This window comes from Lethenteron reissneri, chromosome 57 (genome assembly GCF_015708825.2).
Source record: "Lethenteron reissneri isolate LAM-NWPU_2019-01 chromosome 57, ASM1570882v1, whole genome shotgun sequence".
Taxonomy (NCBI): domain Eukaryota; kingdom Metazoa; phylum Chordata; class Hyperoartia; order Petromyzontiformes; family Petromyzontidae; genus Lethenteron; species Lethenteron reissneri.
The window spans coordinates 1825833-1852788 of NC_083835.1; the positions used below are offsets into that span (position 1 = coordinate 1825833).

The window sequence follows — 26956 nt, forward strand, 5'->3', positions numbered from 1 at the left end:
TCGTTTGTGGAATTGGTAAAACGTCCCAATGCAGGCCAGGCTGCTGCTTAAGAATGTGTCTCAGTGAGGCATACCTGAGTAAATAATTGCCATTATTATGACAATATCATCCCAATGTGTGGTGACTGCCCCCATATGGGAGGTAAGGGAGGAATTGGCAGTCCTAATGTTACATGGCCTACCTTACCCAAGGGTGACCTTTCTCTGGAAGGAACACAACTGTTCCCTTCAAATGGCCTCAAAATCCTGCATTTCACATTCTTCATTCGTGATTTCACACAGCCAAGTGGAGCCCATAGCTCTACACGTCATGGTCATTGATTTTTTTTGTTGGTCACTCAAAAACATATCCCGCCTATAGCTCTTCACAGACTGTTGGAGCCAGTGCCGTTAGCGAGCACCTATGAAGGCCAGCACGGCACAAGAAAGGGTGGGTGGCCAGCACCACACCCGACCGCCTTTGTCTCCCTTGTGGCGATGGTTACACACCACACCAGGTACTCATTTGAGGCTGACTCGACCTAGGAGAGGCCCAGGACCGATTCAGATAATCATCACTGGTGTTGCCCGTGAGCGGGAATCGAACCCCGGTCGCCGAGTTCATAGGGCAGCACGCTAACCACTACAGTACCGCTCCCCAGTGTGCCACCACTCACACACACAGACGCACACATTGCGGGTTCAATATTTACAGACGAGCTATGAAAAGCAAGATCGGCGTACACGGTGGAAAATGTACATCAATCACGCCCCTTGGGTGTTTACGGCATGAAGCACAGGGCACTCGCGAGAACATAAACCAGCTTGGGCATCGGTGCATTCCATCACAGCTTCATCAAAATAAACAGTCTCCCTCATCTGATTACCGCAACTTCCAAACTCCATCTGTCCAGGTCACCCTATGGCCTTGCCCAGCGATCATGTTATCTCTTTTACAACGTGCAAAGGTGTGCATTGCATGTACCACCGCCAGCATGTACCAACCAGCATCATCAGGTGTTTTAACCAAAGCTCAGCTCTCATGAGAGCTGGTGGTCTGCCTAACATGACCTTGTATAGCTATACACGTGTAGCTTGTACACCGGCTTTCTCATGTACATCTGTAACACCGTGTAATTTACGCGTGTATGCAAACCCTGCATACGCGTAGAAGCGACTTTGAACCAGAGAATAAATTGTCTAGGGTACTGACATTTGATGTTGTAGTACAGGCTGGATCCAAGGTACCCAAGCTGTACAGTGATTGCAGCTTTGATCAGGCATTCTAGCCAAAGGATCATCTTCTCTCTCAAACATCGGTCTGCAAAACCTCACACCTGGCATCGCGATGAATTACACGGCCGTTGCTCCCAAACTCTGGAATGCTGCACAAATGATCACGTCAGCCGGTCCCCTCTGCGAACCGTCAATGTTAAAAGCGTTGGTTTTTCAACAGCATTAATCATGACGGCGGGTGGCATGTATTACTGCTGTGCGAGGTTCTTGTGGGCGAGCCGTGGCGCAGCGGGTAGCGCGCTGCGCTACGAACTCGGCGACCCGAGTTCGATTCCTGCGCACTAGCAACACTAGTGATCATTGACTGAACCGGTCCTGTGCCTTCCCTAGGTCGACTCAGCCTCAGACACTTATACATTGCCACTCGGGAGACAAAGGTGACCCGGGCGTGGTGCTGGACACCCACCCCCTCGTGTGCCATGCCGGCCTTCATAGGTGCGCACTAACGGCACTTGTCCCAAAAGTCTTTTAAGGTTTCTATTGGGGGTGTGTGTCTTTGTTGAGGTTCTTGAAGGTATGCTGTTTTGATAAGGTGCCCGATGAAATTAAATGACCAACCTTTTGACACACCATGAATAGACAATGACAACTGCTAACCAATTAACTCACATGCCAAGCAATTGTACAACGCAGCCTCCCTGCGCAGGCTACAATAAGTTTCAAATGAGGACAACTATACACACAGGCAGTGGCTTGTAACCGTGCTCAACGTGAAACCAACATGTTGTGAAGATGCTCACACAACAGCTGAGAGGAATGTGCTTAGGAATTCCTAATTTATGTAATTGTAAGCTCATGACCATTACGATTATACTTGAAAAAAACAAAAGTGACCACAACTCATGCATTATGGTTTTTCTCAAGGCCCATGACTTTTATTTGTTTTGGCTTACACACATTCACATCCTTCGTCAGCATCGGAACCTGTGGCATACCATCGTCCAGTAGCCCGGGGGACATGACCCCTCAGAGCATCGTGGCCGATACCTGCACACGTGCTGCACGAGCAGTTGGAACACAAATGCCTTGACGCACGTACAGTACAGCTTTTACATCTCCACCTGTGTGCTCTTGCACACACAACAATAATAATAATGCCCCCTGTTCATGCACATATACCTAAATGAGAATGCCCCCCCCCCCCCTTGTTCCACGTGTGTAAGCCTCGAGGAGTCTTGAGAATATGTTTGAAAGGAGAGGGCCCTGCATTGGAATGTTTGGAGGGATAAGTTCAGGATACACAAATGTCTGAGTTGAAAGATTTTTCGGTTTTAGGAAAATGTACACGGTCATAATTTAAGTTGTCTTCATGCCGGCAACATGATTCTTGATGACCATTTAATGAGTGTTGGGCATGTGGAAGGAAACTGGAGTATCCCGTGAAGACCAACAAAACCCCATAAGGATATATTTAAAAATGCATTGCTTTTCTGCCATCTTAGGACCACCTCCCATCTTCACCTGTACATGTGTACACAGATACCTATACACCTTTATACAATTACCCTGTACACATACTTTTGCACAACTGTTACGCATGTACACATAGCTACCACAACTTTGTACACCCACACACCTGTAACGCGTACACTTCCTGTTTTTTTATGTACACCTGCGCACCTGTAACACCATGCAATTAACACATGTATGTAAAAGCTACATACACTTAAAAACTACATCCAGGTGTAAATCATGTGCACCTGTAAACTTGTAGGTGAATGCATGTCGACATGTTTTAATTACCTTGTTTGAAAGGACATCCATCTGCATTCAGAAATAAGCAGTATGTGTCTGCATAGGTCGAAATAAATGTGCTATGGGTGGTTAAAGGTAAAGGTGCAGCCCTGCAATTTCTTGCTCATACTGCTGCCTCCACTATTAGAAGAACGTTGTCAGGGACGCTTAAGTCCACTCCAACTGAGTGGCTCCCAGTGCTGTTCCACATTGTCCGACCATCCGTGGAAAAAAATAAAAACCAAACTATGACCTCCGATCAACAAAGTCCTGAACAACCCCACAGTGAACGTGCCTATGATCACACCATCCGTTCTGGGAAACAGCAGAGGGTATCCACGCAGCTGGCACCGAGCTATCCGGATGAATGGAATCGCGGGATACAACGTAAAGAACAGATGCCTCATCACTAACCCCAACAGCGGAGGTTCCTGGCTTCGACCTCAGACAGTGGACGGCACTCAACCGAATCCGCACAATGGGACGCGGAGGGGCAATGAGGCAGTGGTCACCAGCTTCACAAGTGGAAGGCGAGGGATGTGACACCAGACCATGGGATCATAGCGCATCAACTGCCCACTGAGGACTTGTTGTTGGAGCCATTTAATTTCTCCAATTGGCAGCTCAAGAAGCCACCGAAGTGGATCGCCAAATTAGACATCCCATGGTCAGCTTTTCCCGTCATACGGCAGAAAGAGTAGAAGCCCGAGAATATATTTGGTGTACTATACCACACTGACCAGATGGGTTGTAAGAGTTGGGTGTACCCACGCTTTACCTCACCACTCGTGACCTGCCGATCATAGACTAACTGGGCTGTAACCAATCATACTGCTGGGTAGACAGAGGCGGTGGTGAAGTGGGGAGGATTTAAGAAACTTGCCCCATTTTTTTCCACTACTGCGCTAGAAACTTGAATCAAACACACCAACCTCTGGATTACAAATCTAGTGTGCCAACCATAACACCATTGTGGAAGCTCTCATGGGAGGTACTACACAAATGTTAATTTATATAAATTCTTAAGCCCATGATATACACATCAAATCATGTGCATAAAAATCTATATTTTTTGACAAGTGCGTGTTGTATTTCATGATTTTGCAGCCCTACTAGAGGCGTTATAATCAATTCCTGTGTATGTGTGTACATACGTATACAGTATGTTAAACACTGTTTTATCATCACATTTTACAGTATTTCAAATTATATTTTCCATTCCTGCCATTGCCAAATGTCTTGTAAAGGTCACCCATTAGGATGACCGAGTCAGCAGCCTTGCTCTCCACGTAGAGCACTCCACAGTAGATCCAGCATCTACGTTGGGACCTTCACGCAATGCTTCTCAAGGTGGCATCTTCATGCCTTCACAAGGATTCCTCCACATAATGCTCTGCAAGCTAGAACGTTGATGCCCTGCTCCCCAAACCTAGTGCTTCAACACTCGGACCCCAATAGGAAGCATCCTCCTTGGCATGGCCTTCTAAGCTCATCCCTCCCCGTCTGGGCCCTCCAAACCTGGCTCTTCACGGTGAATCCTCCACGTCATGGCCTCTTGTGGTGGACTACGTCAGGCCCTTGACGATGAACCTTCCACTCTGAACACCCCATGGAATCCACACACACCTTGTTCGATCTCATTTGATGGTTCAGCAATCGCTCACGAGGCACCGGGTCCCCGGGCATGTAGCCCTGCGTCCATCGTGGGTTAATCTTGGCGCGTAGGCACAGCGGGAGGAAGGCGATTAGGGAGGTCTCTTGTTTGCATGTCGCCAGTCTCGGGTCTGCATAATTTAAACGTCTCCTTCCGGAGAGCCTTGAGTAGGCGATGCTCGGTCGTTGAAAACAAAAACACCAAAAAAAAAACCCTGCAACCATTGTCTGTTTTTAAATTAAGTGAAGCTGTATACAACCCCATCCTTCCTCTGGGTGAAGCCGGAGGGGCGATAGGCGGGGGGTGGTGGGGTCGGTCGTCATTTGCCAGTACGACGCGGCACGAGCAGTGGACCCAGGATGCCCACGGCAGCGCCAACGGTGGCCAGGAGCCAGTAGTAAGCAGGCGAGCTGCGCCGGCAGGTCATGGTGTTCACCATATCTGCCTGTGCATGCCACATGCAACAGACACAGCACACACACACAAGCACATGCAGTCAGCACATAAGTACACAATACATGCAATACAGACACCAAAGACAAATATCCCACATATAGCCTAAACATACACCATACGTGCGCACACTATGGACACGTACACACTGAAAGCACACAATACAAACTGCACACAATGCACACACACTGAACACTCGTGCCACACACACCACACGTGTTCACACTTTATGCACATATCACCACATGTAGAAAGTATGTGCACACCATTTGTGTGCACTACACAAACTGCATCCATGCACACCACATCCCGCAGCAATAATCATTACTGCCAAGTAACAGCAGGAACACCCAACGCACATGGGTCGCGCACAAATAACCCCCATAAGGCCTGAGAGAATGCTGACGCGAGCACTATCATTCCTTTGTGGGTTGTGAGTGTCACTTAAACAAATTGTTCCTGCTGAATTAAATGAGCTTGGCACATTGTTCATCTGCTGCTTACAATCCAGAGCCTGAGTCAAGACATTCCATATTCTGCGGCAGGAGCAATTTAGTCCGTAGGACACGATTTTTGATAACATTTCAGTGGCATTAATACATATACATGTCTTAAAGCTAGTTCCACCCCGTTCAATTATTGGAATTTATCTGTTTCTCAATTTTAATCATTACTCATAGCACTGGTGACCTAACGCCACGTTACTCGGACCACCTCTCATTGTAATTAGCCTCTTGGATAAGTGTTTCCTGAACCAGGTCAAAGATGATGGTGGGATTGTACATGGCTCACCATTAATAATGGTTCTGTTTGGTCAACATGGGCTTGTAATCTGTGCACTTTTCAGTTCTGTTTGAATTAAAAATGGTGAAATAACGAGGCCGAGAGAGTGGGTTTGTAAAAATGAAATTCATAATGGGAGCGATGTAGCAGCATGCTTGAAGGAAAAACGTTTATAATGAGTCTATATTACCAACTGTGACACACAGATCATATAAGGATACGTAAACAGGCCAGGTGGCTTAACAGCAGAGCGAGCAGCTCGCCATCAAAAGGTTGCAAATTCAAATCCAGATTTGGGGTTGATTTGGCCCATCTGGTTGACTCGGCCCATCTCTGCAGGGTCGATAAATCGAGTACCACATTGTTAACAGTGGCTCTCCTATGAATAGACTGCCCCCCCACACGCCATAGGAATGCAGAATTTCCACCACTCGCTCATCACAATGTTGAAACTCTTTCGCACCGTACATGGCCAATCATGCTAATCGGAGGTGCGAGGAAAGACAACAAAACTGTAAACGGGAGATGAGTAGAAAATCACTGAGAATCCCACCATGGGGGGAAAAACCGGAAAAGAAAAAAAATTCAACTGAAGTGTGTGGAGTCTCGTGGGTGGGGGTGCGTGGTGGTGGGGGGGGTGGTCAGGCGGGACGCACCCATCCCCCGCGGGCGCGGATCCAGGGCACGAGCGTCGCGCTGAAGACGTCGCCCACGCAGTCGACGAGCGCGTGGACCGTAGCCGGCTGGCCCTGCGTCACGCAGTCCACGGCCAGGCCCGCCGACACGGCGAGCAGCGACACCACCTTTGCCCACGTGATGCCTGCGCCACGGTGTGGGGTGGGGGGATCACCACGCGGGGGTCGTAAGGGAACGCACGGAGATGGGCGAGGATGCACGAAGTTGTTGAGCAGTGCCCAAATGGCCACTATGTCAAGCGGCCAGCAACGAACAGCAAGTTACAATAGATGAGAGTGTTACACACTTCTTGAGCAGGGGGAATTGCAAAGTGGCCAGAGGGAAGTGATCAAAATACAGAAATATTTAACGACGTGTAACTTCATGCGTTACTTAGGTTATGGTATCCGAATCCAAAATAAGTTATTTTTGACAATGTCCGCAGTGTTTTTTTTTTTGACAAACACGCAGCTCTAAGGTTCGACTTGGTGACAGATGCCACTCGCCTACCACGTGTCCCCCCTATGACTCCCATGACCTCAGACCAGCCCAGGTAAAGAATGCAGCTCACTTGGGAAATGGAGCTACCCACCCCCACTGCAATCGAGCCATGTGGCCCAGTGGCTGCTGATTCGGACCAGTTATTCAAGCGATAGATTCCGGGCACAGACTACAAGCATGGTTCATGAACAGAGCCAGTCCGTTTTCCCCAGTATCCGTAGGATCGTCATTCGAGGGCCACATGATGACGCATTCTGGAGCGGCTCCAGTGGAGTTGTCGGGGAGCATGGGGAGTGACTCGGGGTGAGGAGCAGCCGGGAAGCCGGGTAGGGGCTGGCACCTGTGCCGAACAAGACGTGAGCCACGGCCTGCAGAGCCTCCGTCACGGCTGCCTCAGACGCCACCGAGAGGCCCAGGTGCTTGTCCACGTTGCGGTAGAGGCTCGGGTACATGTATTCCAGCTCGTCACCTGGCACACAGCACGCAGAGTACACACAAACCCGAAGGATCAATAAACGCCATCGCAATACACACACGTGCGCGCGCAGACACTGACATGCTAATCCAACAACACCTCAATGCATGCACAACTAAACAACCAACACCACAATCACTCAAAAGACAAAGATCCACCGCATAGCCTACACTACTGTTCGCGACAACAGCCTTGGAAGTCCGGCACAGCAAGCAAGAGGATGAAGTAGCCAGCATCACACCTGGCTGCCTTTTATCCCCCCCAATGTTGATGTTTACACACTGTACCAGGTACTCATTTAAGCCTGAGTCGACCTAGAGAAGGCCCAGGACCGGTCTAGATATTTATCACCGATGTGAGCAGGAATACAACTTGGGTCGTTGGGATCGTAGTGCAGTGGTCCAACCAATGCACCATGGACACACGCACCCACACGCACCCACACACTCGACCCCATCACAAAATGTGCAATGTAGAACTTCACTCGTAATATTCTGGATAATAGGAAGTGTGTGTAATGAGCCGGGTGACTTCCTCGTATTCACAATATCCTGAACAAGCGATCACTAGTGAGCCGGAATACTTCCTCTCATCCACAACAACAATGAACAATATGGCGTTACCAGCGTACATCTCGTATGCGTTAGGTATGTAACAAATCGCCCCCCCCCCCCCACGAGATTCGATAAATCGTCGCAATTCAAACTCAAAATGCGATTCGAATATCATCTGTTTCGTCTTATCGAGTGCGCATGTTCCATCACATTTGACGTGTTATACATTCCATCGGCCTGAAGGTAACTAGAGAACATCATTTCCACATGATTTGCATGAATAGTGAATAATTGATTCTTACACGCACGGTTCCATGCATGCGTCGTGAAGCATGAGAATATACTTGTATCATTTTAAATCGATCCGTGCTTGCCCAATCTGCGCCAAGAGATGCGTACACAGAAGGGTAGAAAAACAGCGATCTTCATCACCCGGTCAGCGTCGTCTACGACATGGCAACAGTTAAAACTCAACGTCATCTAATCCGCCACTTGCTGGCGTGGACCTTGAAACCTCCGCAAGGTTTGTATGGAACAAAAACAAAGCAAAAAACAAGGTGGTGGGGGGGGGGGGGGGTAAAAGACGCCCCCAGCACGTGCAGAGAAACATCGGACATAGTGCCGAATAACACGCGGCACAACCCGAAAATGCATCGGAAAGCTGTACAGCAGCAGAACGTACAAAAAACCCAGCGCAGTTGCACTCCTCACGATATTATTATTGGTATGCACAAACAGTGGTCATTGTGCAGTGTGGGCTGACACAATCACTCTGCCGTGATGGCACGTTCTAGGCCAGGGGTCGGCAACCAAAATAACAAAAAGAGCCATTTCTTTCCAATTCGGTACAAAATTCAGTATTTCAAGAGCCGCAATGCATCTGAGTACATACTGTACATACGTACATATCGTCAAGAAGCAGCCCGTAAAGAGCCGCATGCGGCTCCGGAGCCGTAGGTTGCCGACCCCTGTTCTAGGCAATCCCCAGGATCTCAGTGATGGAGCCAGGTCCGAGACTTTTGTCTGTCTATGGAGCCAAGTCCCTGGGGCTGTGCTACAGGAGCCTGGCTGTGGAGAAGGGTCAGACAACAGAAATAGGCATCTGTTTATCTGATAACATACAGATGAACTAAACATGAGAGATGATGGAAATAATATTTGGCAATAAGATATGCTGAATCTTACCTGTTGTTAAAAGAAATACTATTTGCTCCTCGCTTTCAAACGACGAGCGTTTTCGCACACAAAAAGGCAACCAAGTAAATTTCGATTTAAAGCTTTCGTGACTGCAGGGATTCATCTTCTTGGTTCTTTCGGTAAAGTCACGTGACTTTACCGAAAGAACCAAGAAGATGCAACCAAGTAACTTCAAAACTCCAAATTATCCACGACGACAGATATCTTAACTATACATGCGCAAAAAAAACATGCTACCCCAGTCCGATTCCAAAATGTAGCTTCCAATCCCGTCCTGCATCAACGAATTAAATGTAAATTCTGAACGAATGCATGGTTACGGCTGTACCGTGTAGCTGTGGTGTAAAGCATAGTACTGCAGCTAGGCAGCCCTCTCCAGCTTTGCAATGTTTGCATCCTGGCAGCCTTCATTTCTAATTCCTCTGGTCTCTTGCTGGCGGCTGCTTGTTGTATGGTACGCCACATGGCTTTTGTCAGCTGCTGCTGCTCGAGACAGAGCTGTTGAGTCTAAGTGGCTGCCCGCTTGCCTTTTACACAAGCCACGCGACTGAACGATGTCTGGGAGGAGTGGGCGGATTTTTGGCTGCGGGGTCTGTCTCGGCAGCCGTTCAGTTCAGTTTATCCAGTGAGAACTGCAGGCCACATGGTTTTATTGCTACAGGTCGGGCTACAACTGATGGCGAACTGGGTGGCTGAGTGTTGATTGCATATTAAATTTACGTGCGATTCCAAAAAGGTTGCGTGTTTATGACCAAAGCGCCCAGAATGTGCCCGATCTCGCCAGCTCTCAGTCTAAAGAGAGTCGAGTCTGGGCAGTGCTTGGATGGACGACCACCGTGAGACCACAGGTTATAGGCTGTGGGGCTTAGTCAGTGGGACACAGAATGTGATTGGCTACCGATGCCTTTGAAAGTGGCTCAGCAGAGGAGAGCGTGCAGCTCTCGATCAGGGGGGGTTGACTACGCCTATCGTACCTCCGGGGTCGATACATTGTCACCACTTGATTTCCCTTTACTTGTTGTAAACAGGAGATGAGCACGACCTCAATATTCATTCGAGCAGAAAATCAAGTTGACTTTTGACCAGTGCCTTTAAAGGGATGAACTGTGTACACAGTAGGGAAGTCTGATTTTTTTTCCCTGATGAGAGCTGCACTGCTATAGAATGGAGTAAGACCACAGGTGAAACGCGCTGGGCCAAGATGATGAAGTTTGAGGCTGGTAGTAGTTCCTGCTTTAGTTGCACGCAACAAGCCTGTTGAACGAGTACAGTATACGCGGACACATCTCAAACGTATTTTCAAGATAAGAGCTGAACTGCGCAGTGAGATGCCGCAGCGAGGTTGGGGGGGGGGGGGGGGAGACAACACTGCAAGATCACAGGTCAAATTCCTCTCGTTTGTGCCATGAAACAACGGAATTCATGCAAGTCACGACCAACCATCGCGACCAACCGGACTCACCCGACCGGCACTGACATTTCAGAAAAAAACAGAGTGAGGCAAAGGAGAGCCCCGAGCACGTGATGACCTACTCATTAAGCGTATAGCGATGCATCGATTTTTTTTCCAACAAAATATATTTTTTTAAATCGATTCTTGTAATCATGACAATGCTTTGCAATTCATCTGTTAATAATCCATGCGTGGGCTTACGCAGCTGACAAAACGAGCGAGAAACACTTCGAACGAGATGATGAAACGAGACGGGACAACAGTTGACTTTATTGAATCGGATTGTGAGCCTGAATCCCGACATTTGATTCAATCGCTGGGCGTGTGAATCATTGTCGGCCACCGACCAATTCCGCACAGGCCGTGGCGACGTTCGTGCATGTGTAGTGACATCAGTAGTGACTCTCTCGTCTCGCCCTCCCCAAGCCTCGACTCATCAAATCCCTTCGCACCTCAAAATTCCAAATTATCCAGGCACTCTTAAATGAGATGGAATCACCCTGCCGTTCCTCCTCAAAATCCCTCCACGGGATTCCAAACCACTCTCACTGTCTTCAAGATCCTCCATGGACTCGCTTCTGCCTACTTCTCCCCCCTACCCTCCACATAACGCCCTCAATGCATCAGATCATGCACGTCAGGCTCCATTACTCGTGGTGCACGCAAATGTTGCACACGTTGCACACGTTGCACATTCACGTTAGATTTAAGGTAATGGAGGGATCGGAACTGTACAGAGGAGACGGGCCACATAAATAATTGCAAACAAGACCGCAAAATCAAGAATCAATTCTTGAGTCAAATTACGGTCCCGAATTGTAACAATTCATTGCAATGCTGGGGTTGGTGGAATTATACCCTGGCCTCAACCCAACGAATATACACTCTTGGGAGAGTTTAAACAGCGGATAGAAACAAATGCCTGACCGCGCTGTTAAAAATCTTTTTTTCACTATCAATACAAGAAACCTAAAACAACACATTAAAGTGAAGGGAGTTTGTGTTTGCATGTTGACATTTATTGTAAAAAAAAAATGTTTTACAAAGAAACTACAATGTCAAATAATTGTTTAAAAAAAACTGCGATGAGAGCGCAGAGGTTGGAGCTTAGGACGATAACCGTGGCGCCACTCCAGTGGATGCTGGAGGCGCCAGTGGGAGGTGCCGCGAGGTGCCGCGTGTTAATGTGACATCGTCTCGCCCACGTGGGAGTCAAAAACCGGTCCTGCAGTTTTGCTTTCTTGCCCTTCTGTTGCCTGCATTGAAATGTTCCGTAATCTTGGCTCATTTTGAGCTCTTAACCATCATGCATGTATTTACTTATGCAATTGTATTTATATAATGTATTAGTTTTTTTATTTCTGTGACCTGCTAACCTCTTCTTTACGCACCGATCGTTTTTTTGTGTTGTTATTGTATTTTGCTAATCCACCCATGCTGGACGTCTGTGAAAAAGAGCTTCGTAGCTCATCAGATTCTTCCAGTCTAAATATAGATTCTGATGAGGCCATGTGTATAATACGCACACGAAATGGTTACGTCATCTTGACGTAACAAAACATGCTGGGATTCTGGTTGAATTAATCTTAACGCACAACACACGTCATAGAGTTGCCACTTCATCTAAAAGCATTGCCTTGAGTGGTGTATCATTATTATTACGCAAGTGACAAAAACCAGGACTTTTAATGTCCCAGGACAAGAGCTGCTTGAGACAGAGGATGGTCCTGAGAATACAGAACAGGTGGCAATCCTAACGTGACCACAGTGAGGACGTGAGCAGTCTAATATAATCAACAGAAGGCCTCATTCAACCTTGAACGCCCGTGGGTAATAATTCCCCAGGCCATAAACCCAAACAAACCCAGCGTATTTATTACACCTGGCTGTAAAAGCGGCAGACGTGAAACCTGGGTGCAAAGTGCACACCAAAGTTGGCAAATGAATCCGGAAGAGCCGTCGGTGAAATATTTGATCCACATCGGAGCCAAGATTGAATTGCCTTTGGGGTATTGTTATGGGTGTGTGATTTTACCAGGGATTTATGATACATCCGATCATCGATTTCTTATGCTCACAATACACGCAGCGAGACCTGTGATTTATAAGCACATGTTCTCAAACCATGCTCGAACGTGGTTGCGCCGCTCATTGTCCACGTGGCAAATATTTTGTTCGGCGAGGGCTGTTTCCGAGACTGGTTTAAAATGGCGCAAGTAACACCGCTCCTGAGAAAAGTTTGGCTTGAACCGTAGTGACACCGCAAACTTTACCACCCGATTTTAAAGGTCACAGAGTGCCTGTGTCTGAAGCGGTTACTTCCCCATGTCGCTGTGACGGGCAGAATCAATTCAGTGCGGTCGTCATACCGGAAGTTCCACAGCACTGAGATGGCTCTACGAAAGATCACCGATGACCTCTGCAAGATCATGGATGGCCGGTGCGCCGCAGCGTTGGTTAGTCTCGATCTCTCGGCCACCTTCGACACCATCGACCATGAGATACTGACCGGGCGGCTAAGGTCAAGGTTCTGTGTATTGGGTACGGCACTTGGGTGGATTGAGTGATACCTACATGGTCGATAACAGTTCATCAAGCTGGGTGACCTAACAATCATAGCTTATGCCATGCCTAGTTGTCGTACCACACGGGTCCGTCCTTGGATCCTTCCTATTTCCAACATATGTCTCGCCAATCGCCAATATCATCTCATTGGATGACATGAAGTTACATCAATTTGCTGATACACAATTGTACACCGCAGTCCGTCAAAGTTAGATATGCAGAGCCTCGGTAACTTACAAATTGAAAATGTATTTCTTTGGAACTGCTCTTTTGTGTTTAGTTCTTCCCCCTCACCTCCAATTAGCATAGTTGGCTACGTACGGTGCGAAAGAAGTCCAACATACAATGAGAGAGAACATCTTGATATAAAAAGGACCGCAGAGCTTGGGCAGTTGATATACGTGCCGGCTCACTGCCTGGCTTCTGCCTTTCCGCTCCTCTGGTTCCTCCTCACGCTTCCGAGTCGTTCTCTCTCTTCAAGGGCGAACAAATACCACGCGGCGTGTTACAAGTTGCAATTATCATTGTGAAATGATATTTTCCTTCCATCTTAACGGGATCCCAGCACAGGGTGGTGCTGATCACTAACGCAGGCGTTGCGACACGTGGCCCGTGGCACCGGAGTGTAACACAGCAGCGTAAGGGTGTGGCGCGCGCGCGTGCGAGCGACAATCGTCTCACCGAGCAGCAGCACGGTGTTGGACACCTCGGTGAACTTGCTGCAGGAGTGTGCCGACGACTCGGCCTTGCCCCAGCCCAGGCCCGCGCGCAGCAGCCGCCAGTTGATGTAGTCGCGGCAGAGGGCCTTGGCCTGCGTCACGAGCTGCTTCTCGCCGGGGCCGCGCTCCAGCGCGTCCAGGACCTCTACCGACAGCCGCAGAGACGACTGGCGCAGCAGGTCCATGGCTCGCTCGCTCATTGGGCTCTCCGGGCGGCCGCGACGGAGCGCAGCCGCGAAGCGGGCAGGAGCCCACCCCCCCCGCCGCCACCTGCCAGTTTGCCGCACAGACGCTCTGCTCAGATGTCGGGAAGTGTAAAGCGGCTGCGAAATGCGGCGCTTAAGTTTTATAATCGGCACATCTGGTGGTTAAAGTTGATTTTGTTCATCCAGGTGAGAACTCGAAAGATGAGGGTGTAGGAGTCTCATTTGCATGACTTACCTGGGTCACCAAAATTACAAAAGCAAAACCAAAAAACATTTTGAATAAAAACAGCCGTATCGCACAAGGTATTGAAAATGTTGCAAACGTAATTCTCCGCAGCGCAAATCGGCTCGGGCATACTGAAGGTATAGAGTTGCCTTTATATCATTCTGCCACCCGAATAACAAAATAAAATGCCACAATCTCGGCTGTGTTCAGTTGGTGGCCACCACAAGTCTGGAGAATATGCACAAGAATGGTGAAGTCATCTCCAAATGCAAAGATTGCTGGGATTCATTCAACATACAGCCACGTGGCTTCGGGGAGCCACCTCTGAGCTACAAAAAATCTAAATATTTAATGGGAAGAACTGGGGAGAATTATATCTAAACACGCCGTATACAATCATTTCAAAATAGAATCCCTCAACTCATTGCCGTTATTTTATTTCTCTTTCCATCAGAACAAATCTGATGGAGACCTAATTAGACACTGGTCTATTCATACATAACATTTACATAAACCATTATTCCTACGCGATGAAACATTTAACGGCTTCCACAATAAAGCCACTTGTCAATATCGTACACACTATGAACATGCACGTGACGTGCTTTGCTGATCCACACTTGGAAAATTATCTGGTAATTACTACCCAATCAGACAGTATTGTTGATTGATTGCTGCCTTATAGATCCTTATGCATTGCTGGAATTGTCTCCCAGGGCCAAACTGCCCAGAGACAATACGAAAATTTGCCATAAGACATTACACAACACTCAGCACTTCCCAGGTCTGTCTCGCCAACAGAGATGAATTTCAATTGGCTCTTACCTCTTCCTCTTCAACTTAAGGAAACCCTAATCTTTTCCCCTTACAACCTATGTCTTTCCGACAGACCTGTTCTTCACCTGAGGACGGCTGCTTGCGTTGTGGCCGAAACGTTGTGAGAATTGTATTTTATTATGTTTTATTATTTTATTATTTCCCTTCTACGTGACTTTACCGAAAGAACCAAGAAGATGAATCCCTGCAGTCACGAAAGCTTTAAATCGAAAATTTTGGATTTTGCCGAGTGGACTCGGGTGATGGGACTTCCTCCAACGCTCCCGGGGAAACGCACGCCCCTAACCGCCACACCCCGTCTGTTTTGCTTGCCGATTAAATGATTAAGTCAGCCGGCTACTCAAAGTTGCACACAGCTCGAGTTCAAGCTTGGCAATTCAACATTGAGTGCTGGCACCCAAATGGGGCCTCTCACACTTAAGGACGGTGCTTATCATTCCTCCCCCTGAATTCAGAGCCAAAGAAACGTTCTGTGTAAATAAACTTCCGAAGTACATACACACGCCCACGCACAGAAAGGCTAAACTCCTTCTGTTTAGAATTGCAGATTTGCCAGTGCAAGTGCTCAAAGCGAGCAGCAGAATCAGGCCCACGGAGTGCAACGAGTTCGGGGGGTGGTATGGTCATCTCGTATACATCTGGACGCCTCGTGTCTCCTCGCTGGCGAAGCTGACCACATCATCGTAAATGTAGATACAGCATTAGGCTGAGCGAGCAATAAGGGAGCCCAAAGCCACGTTCAGATGGCAAATATCATTATTGACCTTAGAAATCAAACCCGGATGGTCAAGTTTTGGCGGAACATGAGAAGGTGGAGCATTGTTTGAGCCACTCCGCCACCACTCCCTGTACATATATCCTATGGACAAGAACAAAGACGACCCATTGAGATACATAGACTTTCAGAACAAGTGCTGTCAATGCAGGGGCTCACTTACCACATGCTGTACTGCAACAAAGACAAATATCCCCCTTGTAGCCTTAACAGACTGTTGAGGCAAGTGCTCTTAGCGGGCACCTATGACACCCGGCAAAACACACACGAGGTGGTGGGTGTGGACAGCACTGTGCCCATCCACCTTTGTCTTCCCAGTGCTGACGTTTACACATCGCACCAGGTACTCATTTAAGGCTAGGTCGACCTAGAGGAGGCCCAGGACCGGTTCAGGTAATCGTTTACCGGTGTTGGTGGCCGTGATCGCAAATCGAACTCGGGTCGCCAGGTTCGTGGCGCAGCGTGCTAACTACTGTGCACATGGGTAGTGCACTCACGCGCACACAGCCCGTCCACGGATGGTTGCCTTATTTTCAATGCGAGACATTAAAAACACAACCGAGTATAGTCCTATGACTTTAAGTATATAAACCGAAGCCGTCCTGATTTTCCAACTAAACTCTATATACAGGCAGTTGGAAGAGGGTCGCACAGATGACCCAGGATGCTGCTACTGTACGCGTTTAGTCACTGGTCACCAAGCATTGTGTAACGGTACTGGGAAGGGCTATGGATCCCCTGGTAATGTAAACAGCAAGTGTCACAAAACATATCCATGCGGCGCACACAGGAAGCACATATTTATTCAAGATGCACCATCGGTGACACACGTTCATGCAAGACGCAGAATAAGAATGCTCTTTTTTAAATCCAGGAAATCGGAAGGGGGTCCTGCATTTCAGATGTTTGGCCGATTTCATTCAATAGTGTTTGGCAAGTGGCGGGAGAGCGGAATTCCCAGAAAACACCCGCCCACCGCAACAAGGTAATAATTCTCAAAACGTCTGTACAGACGGATTTAATCCTCCACTGGACTGGAGATCTACTCTGCATTCCCAGGTCGAGGTTTCGGTCGATGGGTAACCGAGCTTTTTCCCCGCGTAGCCCCCAGGCTATGAAATGCTCTTTCACAAGATATCAAGGATCTCTGAGTCTGTGGGCATTTTAAAAATGTGTCTTCAAATATATTTATACACTTTCGCTTATTAAACTTTTAGTTCATTTGGTAAATGGATTATAATATAATTATTTTTATGCTGAGTGTCTGCTGCTGTGTCCTGTACAGTGCGTTTAGATCATTGGTGAAAAGTGCTATATACATAGAATTCTTATTATGTCACACAACTTCCCAAACCTTAGACACCTGGTTATTTCCTAACATATTTCTATCCATGGACTCAGCCAGGTGCAAATATATTTAATTAGCATTCCGAGATCTGACTAAATATACATTCAAGATATCAGGATATACGAGCTCGACAAAGGATTTAAACATGCAGGAATGTTGCAAAGTAGCTATATGGCTGGCAGTAAGGCAATGGATTCTTGAATCTATACTTGCGGACCTTTGAAACTGGTCAATCATGCTAATGGAGGACCTTACTGAAAAAGCCTTGAGACTCTGGCTTTTCTCTTATTGCTCAACCCTACCCTAATATCACTAAGCCTGATCTGCCCTAAACTTGGCACAGCCAGTTTTTGACACGGTGCTTCCAAAGGCTTATTTATTTTAAGAGCGGCTCACTCAACTGTGTGGGAGCATGTGAACCATCAGGTCGGGAGCCTCATTTGCAGCGAGCCTGGCACTAATAAGAGCTTCACCATAGCATCATCAGCTCATCAGCACTGATGGGGACAAATTAATATCCGCTGTGGGTTACTCTCATTCGCAAGTATTACTGCGTCATTCCATCTAAATCCTATTCATCTAGACTGTTTACCCCTGCGTGTACATATTGCACTGACGTAGGGCCCTATTTAAAAGGCTTTACATTTGGGCATCACCTCCCCCCCACCATTGGGTTTTTTCTAGAGCCTCTTCATTGCCAAGCATTGCATCCTATCCGGGTTCGTTGACTCCTAACCACCGCGCAGAACAATAGCCACGATCATTTCTTCTTGTAAACGGAGACCCATCATTTCAGCTAGAGGGTCGCTCTCATAGACTAAGTGACTAAAATAGATTCTTAAGCTCAAAGTACGACCATAAATGTGCATGTGAGAATGTATTATTCATGAGCTAAACAGATAATATTCCAGTGTAACTCAAGGCTGATAGAACAGACAGGAAAGATCAAAATCAAAACCATTGCAAATGAGATTAAAATGATGTAATTTTTACCCTGAAGCAGCCCCCTTTCCTGGCCTTAGGGATGCTTCCTCTCAGTAGTGGTGATTGTTATCAGCACGCTAAGCAAAAGCTTTATGCCCCAAGCAGCCGTAGTTGGCAAGGATAAATAAAATAATTAGGTCTTGATTTGAAGCTTTCGTGACTGCAGGAATCCATACTCTTTAGTTCTTTCGGTAAAGTCACGTAGGTAGAAAAATAAAATAAAACAAATCACGACGTTTCGATCGCAACACAGGCGGTCGTCATCGATGACGATCGAAACGTCGTGATTTGTTTTATTTTATTTCTAACTACGTGACTTTACCAAAAGAACCAAAGAGTAAAATAATTAGGATTAATTTAAATAACATTTTATTCTGTCTCTTGTCTACCTCACTATCATTTCACTCCCTCCATCTCGTTTGTATCTCTTCTCAATATGTAGACATTCATTTCATCTCACGATATCTCTAACATCTCTATATTATCTATAATCATTTCTGTATCTCTATATCTGACACGAGGAGTTTCTAAATTGAAAAAGGGTGGAGGCAATATTTTTTTTTTTGTTGGGTCCCCCAATGGGCCAGGGCCACCACCGGCTCATCTAAACAGCGGCACGGATGTCCCGATCACGAGAGACGCGTTCTGACGCGTGTACTGCAGAAACCAACCGTGCGTAAAAACACATCCGGTGAATATCAAACTTCTCTTGGGTTAACATTGAGTACATAATGCTAAAATAAATAATGTCATCATGCACACACATCCACATGGGAGTTCTCCCTTTCACTGCGAATTCCCATGACTTGTGTGGTTCCACACCCACGCAGCCCCAAATCTCCCTTCACTCAGGCCTTGGACAATACTGTACATTTGTCAAGTACACTTTTAAAGCGCCGTGCACAACGCGCTCTCGAGTACGAAACCAGCACCAGCGCTGTGCCTGATCGTCATCTGCGGTAATTTCATAATCTCTTATTTTAGTTGGCAAATAAAGTCGACTAACGTGTGCGCTCTTTTGTTCTTCTGTGCTACGTCCGAGCGATAGCCATCTGCCATCAAGGTGCGGCCAGTTTCAAAACAACTGCTGCAGTTCATTGTTTGGTGGGTCCAGCACTGCTGGGTGACTTTGGGCTCTGGCTTAGGTTTACTTGAAACTGTAACGAAACAAAAACTAAACTAAACTAAAGTTTTTGTTTCTACCAGGTAAGGCCCACTGAGCTATATCGCTCTTTTTCAGAAGCGACCTGGCCACAAATGATAGCGCAACGAAGTGGCTTATTGTGTTAAAATGTATAGCGGCCAAATACTGCAGACGCACGTTTGATTCTCAATGTGTATGGTAAAACTAGAAAACCCGGAGAAAAAAAATCTACGCGACCGCGGGAGAACATGCACACTCCAAATATACACGCGTCAGCATCGGGATTGAACCCACGATCTCTTGTATACCAGGCGAGGTAGTTAACAACTCGTCAATGCCGCGCTGTACAATGCTGGTCGGTGCACGTTGTTGAAAGCGGCAAACTTCGTGCACGCGATGTCTCGCTTCTCGCCAAGTAGGTGACCGGTACAGGGAAGCGCTACGCTGCAGAGCACCTCTTCAAGGCTGTCGAGCTTTTTCACCCAAGTCAAGGCAGCGCAGCATGCAGAGAAAACTCATCAATCGCTACCTACTGCCTATTTGTCAGCGGAGTAGCCGATGCATGGACTCGAAGATTCTTCACAATGCACGAGTGAAATCGCGCGAACAAGAACTGACGTTTGTCGAACTGTATATGTGAAGATGGTAATGACATTTACAAAAATAAGACAAGTTTAGCTGTACAGATCTATTCTGTCTACAACACCGAGGCTAAAAAGCTTTTACCCTTTGAAGTACCTCTTTCGTTCTCAACTGCCGCAAATAAAAAGTGACAGGAAAGCAAAATAGGTTTTGTTTTGTCTCACGATCGCCAGAGTTGGTCCCATGAAAGATTTACAAGGCTCTTGCGGGCAGCAGGCCCAGGAAAGTCAAACACAGATGCCCACAGCACACTCCTCATTCACCATTCTCATTCCAGCACTGTTAATTTATCTCAAACTTTATTCATTCCAAAATACCTCCCACCATATCTGTTATATATATAAAAAAACATGCCAATTGGTTTCAGCAAAGCTATAATCCTTCTCACGTGGGTCTCTCGCTTAACGTGGCACGAATTCTAGCTGTGAGAATCGGACAATTTTTTTTCAGTTTGATCATCGATGGACATCCCTGTCACAGAGCAAAGTGGGAAGGCGCAGCACCCCTATTGTGGAAAAATTGGTCACTTGAAGTAATCTCAGATGTACTGTCGTTCACCAATGTCATCTTTTGAAGGTCATTCTCTAATAGACGGGGAGTGGCGCACTGCTCTGCGACATTTACCAATTGAACCTTCATCTCGGGACACGACGCCAATTTCACAATTGTCTAAGAATTGGGGATAAAAAAAGACGACCTATTTTTGACTGGCAAAGTATTAAGCCGCGTTCAACTGAGCGTTAGGTGGGTCTCACTTTGATCGGCAGCCGTGAGCTAATGGTGAACATTCCACATTATAATGGCAGGGGCCATTCTAACCCTGCTCGAATGCACCCCAGGCCAATTCAAGGGTCCATGTTTTTGGAACCACCAACTTCAGACTGCCATTCCATGATGTCCCAGGCACGGTGACGTACCCGAGCAATCCATTGCTTCGGAGGCAGTCTATGTGGACCAAGCAGAGATCAGTCGGTGCTATTCTCCCAACCTACACGGCGATTAAGTTGCCGGTCGACGGAAAATGGAACACCGACCTATAACCTGTATTGATTTTGAGCATTGTGTGCTTTTTTTCCCCAGCACTACATTTTTCTCCCTGATGAAAATTAACTCTTTGTCATGAATTTGGATGAACATGCCAATGCAGGATGTCTCTGAAAACAAAAGAAAGTATCTTGTTACTCAGCAAGACAAACCTAGCTATACTTGTGCCTTTTTTATTGTCCTGATAATATGCATGGGAAGTCATTGATCTGTGAACACATGGACGAGCTAAACAATTCCGAGCGTTGTGTGCGTTATCAGTGCAAACCTCTAACATCTGCGAACTGTAATGGATGCCAATGTAAATGTTTAACAAGGGCGTGATGTGCTCATACTCTCTGCATTTGTCATGCTGGGGGCCAAATGTTGTACAAATGCCACTGGAGTGGGTGTACCATATACCGTGGATGCACATCTTCCTAACTCCGCATGCCATGGGACAGGTGTCTAGACAAAGTTATTTGCTGTTAACTAAAATGTCACAGGCACTTTTTCTCCAATGTAGAAATTAAAATTTTGTAAGTCCAATCTTAAAAAAACCCAAATCAACAAAACCAACATTACTGAACCCCGCATATCTGGGCATCACATGACCACAATATACCTGGCCAATGAAAACCACCCACACCCAGCATGGTGCATGGCATGGGTTCCATTTCTACAAATGTTCACAGATGTGACCTCTTCACACGCAGCAATGTGTTCTTGACATTGCGCGCATTTGCTTACGCCCTTCATATTGTCAAGGAACGTCCAATGTACATAGCAGTTTGTGACTCATTTTCAATTCAAACTTTTCACATATCTAACCTAAACTGCACCTCAGTCCCCAGAGGGTTGGATATGCGACGTTGCACTGTATTGACTGCACCAAAAACAGCTGGTAGCGTTTCCCTAATACTGTATACAGTACTGCAAATCACACAAATACAACACAGCCGAGCGCGTATTTCAATTCCCAGTTGCTAAGCAAATGTCAAGAGGCTTTAAAAATCAGTGTCCGTACAGAGAAGTAAAATTATCCAGGACCATCTGCCGTATGCCCAGTGACTTGTCAGCCGCCCCTTGCAGAAGGGAAGACTCAGAAATGCTTCCAATGAGAAGAGCACTCGCGTACAAGAGCTGATGGAGCCATCTCAAGCACTCGCCAGCAGCCCCTACCCGGACACTGACACACAGTGTCGAAACATAGACCACGTAGCTGGCGTGCACGCGTGGCATGTACAGCCCTTTTATCAGTGCACTGCTGGAGCAGGGCCGTCCATCTTCATGCCATGTGGGTCGTGGGGGTTATATTACTTCACGCTGGTCCGTGCGGCCTGATGCAGGCAAGGAGCTTCGATGGGGGAACATAATACTGGAGTATAGTACAATAGAAATGTAGCTTTCGTGCCCTCTGCTACCTACACAATAGTCCCGGAGCCGAAGTGGCACGTAACATGCACAGTGGTCACCCCACCCAAGCACTTATCCAGGCGCAATCCTGTTCAGCTGCCATGATCTGATGGGATCGGACACACTAAAGGTGATTTAGATAAAAGGCACATGGCAGTCATTCGGGGTTTTGGATGTGAGGTTGGTGGATCACGCAAAGACATTGTGTGTGAATACCACTCGCGGCTTCGACCGTCAATTAATAAAATGGTACTCATTTTATCAACCCAGCATGCAATATGATTATTGAGCCTTGACTGAGATTTTAACTCGCGTCCTGATTGTAATAGAAGTGCCGTCACAGCACCACCCAACCCAAAACTAACACGTTCAATAACCATCCACTTTGATTTCAATGAAAATCCTCCATCTCGTTTACCCTGATGTGGTGGGCGCACAGGGATGATTCTATTGTCCGCACAATATATTCCTTGTATCTACACAAAGTGTGGTTAAATGAACACAATAGGGTTAATTTGCCAACACATCCCGGTGACTCATTGCATTCGGATATCAGAAATAGATTTGTCAGCTTTATATGGCTGTTTCGTCTGCAAATAAGCAAAGGTAGGAGGTGGTGAGAAAGTGGCCTGGACAGTGCGACAGTGGCCTTGACAGAGAGACGGTGGCCTTGACAGAGAGACGGTGGCCTTGACAGAGAGACGGTGGCCTTGACAGAGAGACGGTGGCCTTGACAGAGAGACGGTGGCCTTGACAGAGACGGTGGCCTTGACAGAGAGACGGTGGCCTTGACAGAGAGACGGTGGCCTTGACAGAGAGACGGTGGCCTTGACAGAGAGACGGTGGCCTTGACAGAGACGGTGGCCTTGACAGAGAGACGGTGGCCTTGACAGAGAGACGGTGGCCTTGACAGTGAGACGGTGGCCTTGACAAAGAGACGGTGGCCTTGACAGAGAGACGGTGGCCTTGACAGAGAGACGGTGGCCTTGACAGAGAGACGGTGGCCTTGACAGAGAGACGGTGGCCTTGACAGAGAGACGGTGGCCTTGACAGAGAGACGGTGGCCTTGACAGAGAGACGGTGGCCTTGACAGAGAGACGGTGGCCTTGACAGAGAGACGGTGGCCTTGACAGAGAGACGGTGGCCTTGACAGAGAGACGGTGGCCTTGACAGAGAGACGGTGGCCTTGACAGTGAGACGGTGGCCTTGACAGAGAGACGGTGGCCTTGACAGAGAGACGGTGGCCTTGACAGAGAGACGGTGGCCTTGACAGAGAGACGGTGGCCTTGACAGAGAGACGGTGGCCTTGACAGAGAGACGGTGGCCTTGACAGAGACGGTGGCCTTGACGGAGAGACGGTGGCCTTGACAGGGAGACGGTGGCCTTGACACGAAAATATATAATAGGTGATATTTCAGCCAATTGCCCTTAATATGACATTGAGAGGCCAGAGTTAGAGTTGTGTAAGAGTTAGAGGCTGCAATGAGATATATAATTGATTGCGGTCAATAGAAAGAGCGGATAATAGGTAAATCACTGCAATAAGGAAACAATCGGTAGTACTGTAGGAATAGCAATGATGGTTACCCTATGCCATCAACAGCCACCAGCTGCACTGTGCATGAGTGTAACTGATGTAAACATTGGCACTACAGTATCGTAGGTGACACTGCAGCAGCAACAAGTCCAGACCCTCCCCTATGCTACCACACCCAATACTTTCTGCATTACATCAAACACAATCCACCAAGTACACACCCTATACTAACCACGTTACACCAACTGCTCGCTACACACACTCAACTTGGGGCACACACACCCACTCCGTATGACCAATTCGCCATGAATTTTCCCGATTCTTGTCATAACTCAGAAGCTAATCTGGCTTGAGCCAGGTCTAGTTACAGCACGTAGCGTGGACTGGAGGCTGCCTGGGAAGGGCTACGTGTTTGGATGGCTCGGCCTGCAAAGTTGGCCAAGACATAGCAGCTTAGAATTGGATTATTGAATCCATCTGTGCAGAGCTTCTGAGGCTTTACGTCCTCGCATTGCATGGGTTTTCTCTGCGTACTCCTGTTTTCCTCTCGCATGCCACTGGATAATGACAATGACAAGAGGTTTTCCTGGTTACATTTTGTAAAAATACTTTAAACAGTACAATAACTCACCCATACACGTACAACTTTGTAAACGATACTGTACCCAATACATATTCAATGCAGACAAAGTGCTCGAGGCAGACTGTGACGGACTCCATCGAAATCGCCGAGTGATCCATATTCCACACACACCACTCAATCACAGCACACTTAACGCCCCATCCTTCACACACCATGCAGCCCATTCATCAATCCACTGCTGGATGAGGGCCTCCTCCACCCAAGTATAGGGCCGTAAGGGGTTCATACGACCATACTTCGCCATGCCGGCCAACGCGGGCTTGTATAGACGGACGTGGGGCCATAGATGTGTAATACAACAATGGATTTTTGCTGCATTGCCCACTGCTAAATCACCATATATATACACACACAGCCTTGCATAGCCCACTAAGACAACGTGGTGCCTGCGCTGAAGAAGTAAGTCAATTGCCTGAAACGCCGCCTATGATCTATTATCTTTCCTTTTAAGGCCAGAGTTATTGACGAATGTGTCCGGTCGTTTGGGGGAGTGGGAGTCGGTGGTCACTCATCCAAGAACTCTCCAGGCCCATCCCTGCTCAACACTCACAATACTGTAGTGCACACCCAATGCAGTACACACCCAATGTAGTAGACACCCAATGTAGTAGACATCCAATGCAGTAGACATCCAATGCAGTAGACATCCAATGCAGTAGACAGACAATGCAGTACACAGACAATGCAGTACACAGACAATGCAGTACACAGACAATGCAGTAGACATCCAATGCAGTAGACATCCAATGCAGTAGACATCCAATGCAGTAGACATCCAATGCAGTACACATCCAATGTAGTAGACATCCAATGTAGTAGACATCCAATGTAGTAGACATCCAATGCAGTACACATCCAATGCAGTACACAGACAATGCAGTACACAGACAATGCAGTACACAGCCAATGTATTATACACCCAATGTATCACGCAGTGCAGTACACACGTTTCTAAATCCTGGACACGACACTCAATTGCTTGAGTTGCATCCAATGTCACTGTTTGCGATACATGAGTGTCATACAGTCGATAGTACACCACACTCAACACGCTCATAGTTACCACACTGCATTCAATCCTGCTTACACGGTGAACGTGTGTACAGCTTAACTCACTATTACTCTATTACACAACCTTTTGCATCAGCACACACACTACACACACACCACACACACACACCACACACTACACACACACACTACACACCACTACACACACACTACACACACACACCACACACACACACTACACACACACTACACACACACACTACACAAACACTACACACACACACACTACACACACCACACAAACTACACACACACACTACACACACACCACACACACTACACACACACTGCATTCACACTACACACACCCAACACACACTACACATACACACTACACACACACGCTACACACACTACACACATTATACACACACTACACACAATACACACACACTACACACACACTACGCACATAAGCTACGCACACACACTACACACAGACTACACACACCACACACACACTACACACACCACACACACACTACACACACTACACACACAACACACACACACTACGCACATACACTACGCACACACACTACACACATCCTCAGTACTCACGCTCCCTGGCAGGGTACTCGTGTGTAGTCTGTAGTTACAGAGCACTCACACGTGTGTACTCTATCACACGTGTGTGTGCTCTGTAGTTACACGTGTGTACTCTACTCACGCGTGTGTACTCGGCCCGTGGTCCCCGTGCCGCCTCCTTCCCTCTGCGCTCACTTCTCGCGACTCTGGAGGAGTTCCACTGACGGTGTGTGGGTGTCATCCCAGCCCTCATTCAAGCCCCCTCCACCACCACCACCACCCCCCCCAGGCTCCGTCGTCATCTTCCTCATCACTTATTCATGAGGAGGCCGTCCACTGGCGCCTCCGTCTTGATGTGCCTCGAGTCACGGTGGTGCGGAGAGAGAGAGAAGCATCCCACTCTCATCAATCATCTCCATCACTCATTTCATGGAGGGAAGGAGGCAGATCACTAAGGGGAGATGGGTTGGGTAAGGGATACTTTTATTCGTGTAATTCGGAGAGAGACGGATTATACGGAGGGTAAATCGTGTCAGAT

General features: G+C 47.4%; 1 protein-coding gene across 1 annotated transcript; it reads right to left on the minus strand.

Annotated features, from left to right (window-relative positions):
• Window positions 1–2122: 2122 nt before the first annotated feature.
• On the minus strand, window positions 2123–26729 carry BOK (BCL2 family apoptosis regulator BOK). The gene is given in 6 exon segments (XM_061574992.1): window positions 2123–5108; window positions 6556–6719; window positions 7416–7544; window positions 14001–14308; window positions 26561–26639; window positions 26642–26729. Coding segments are annotated over 6 exon segments (894 nt in total). The 3' UTR covers window positions 2123–4982.
• Window positions 26730–26956: the final 227 nt, after the last annotated feature.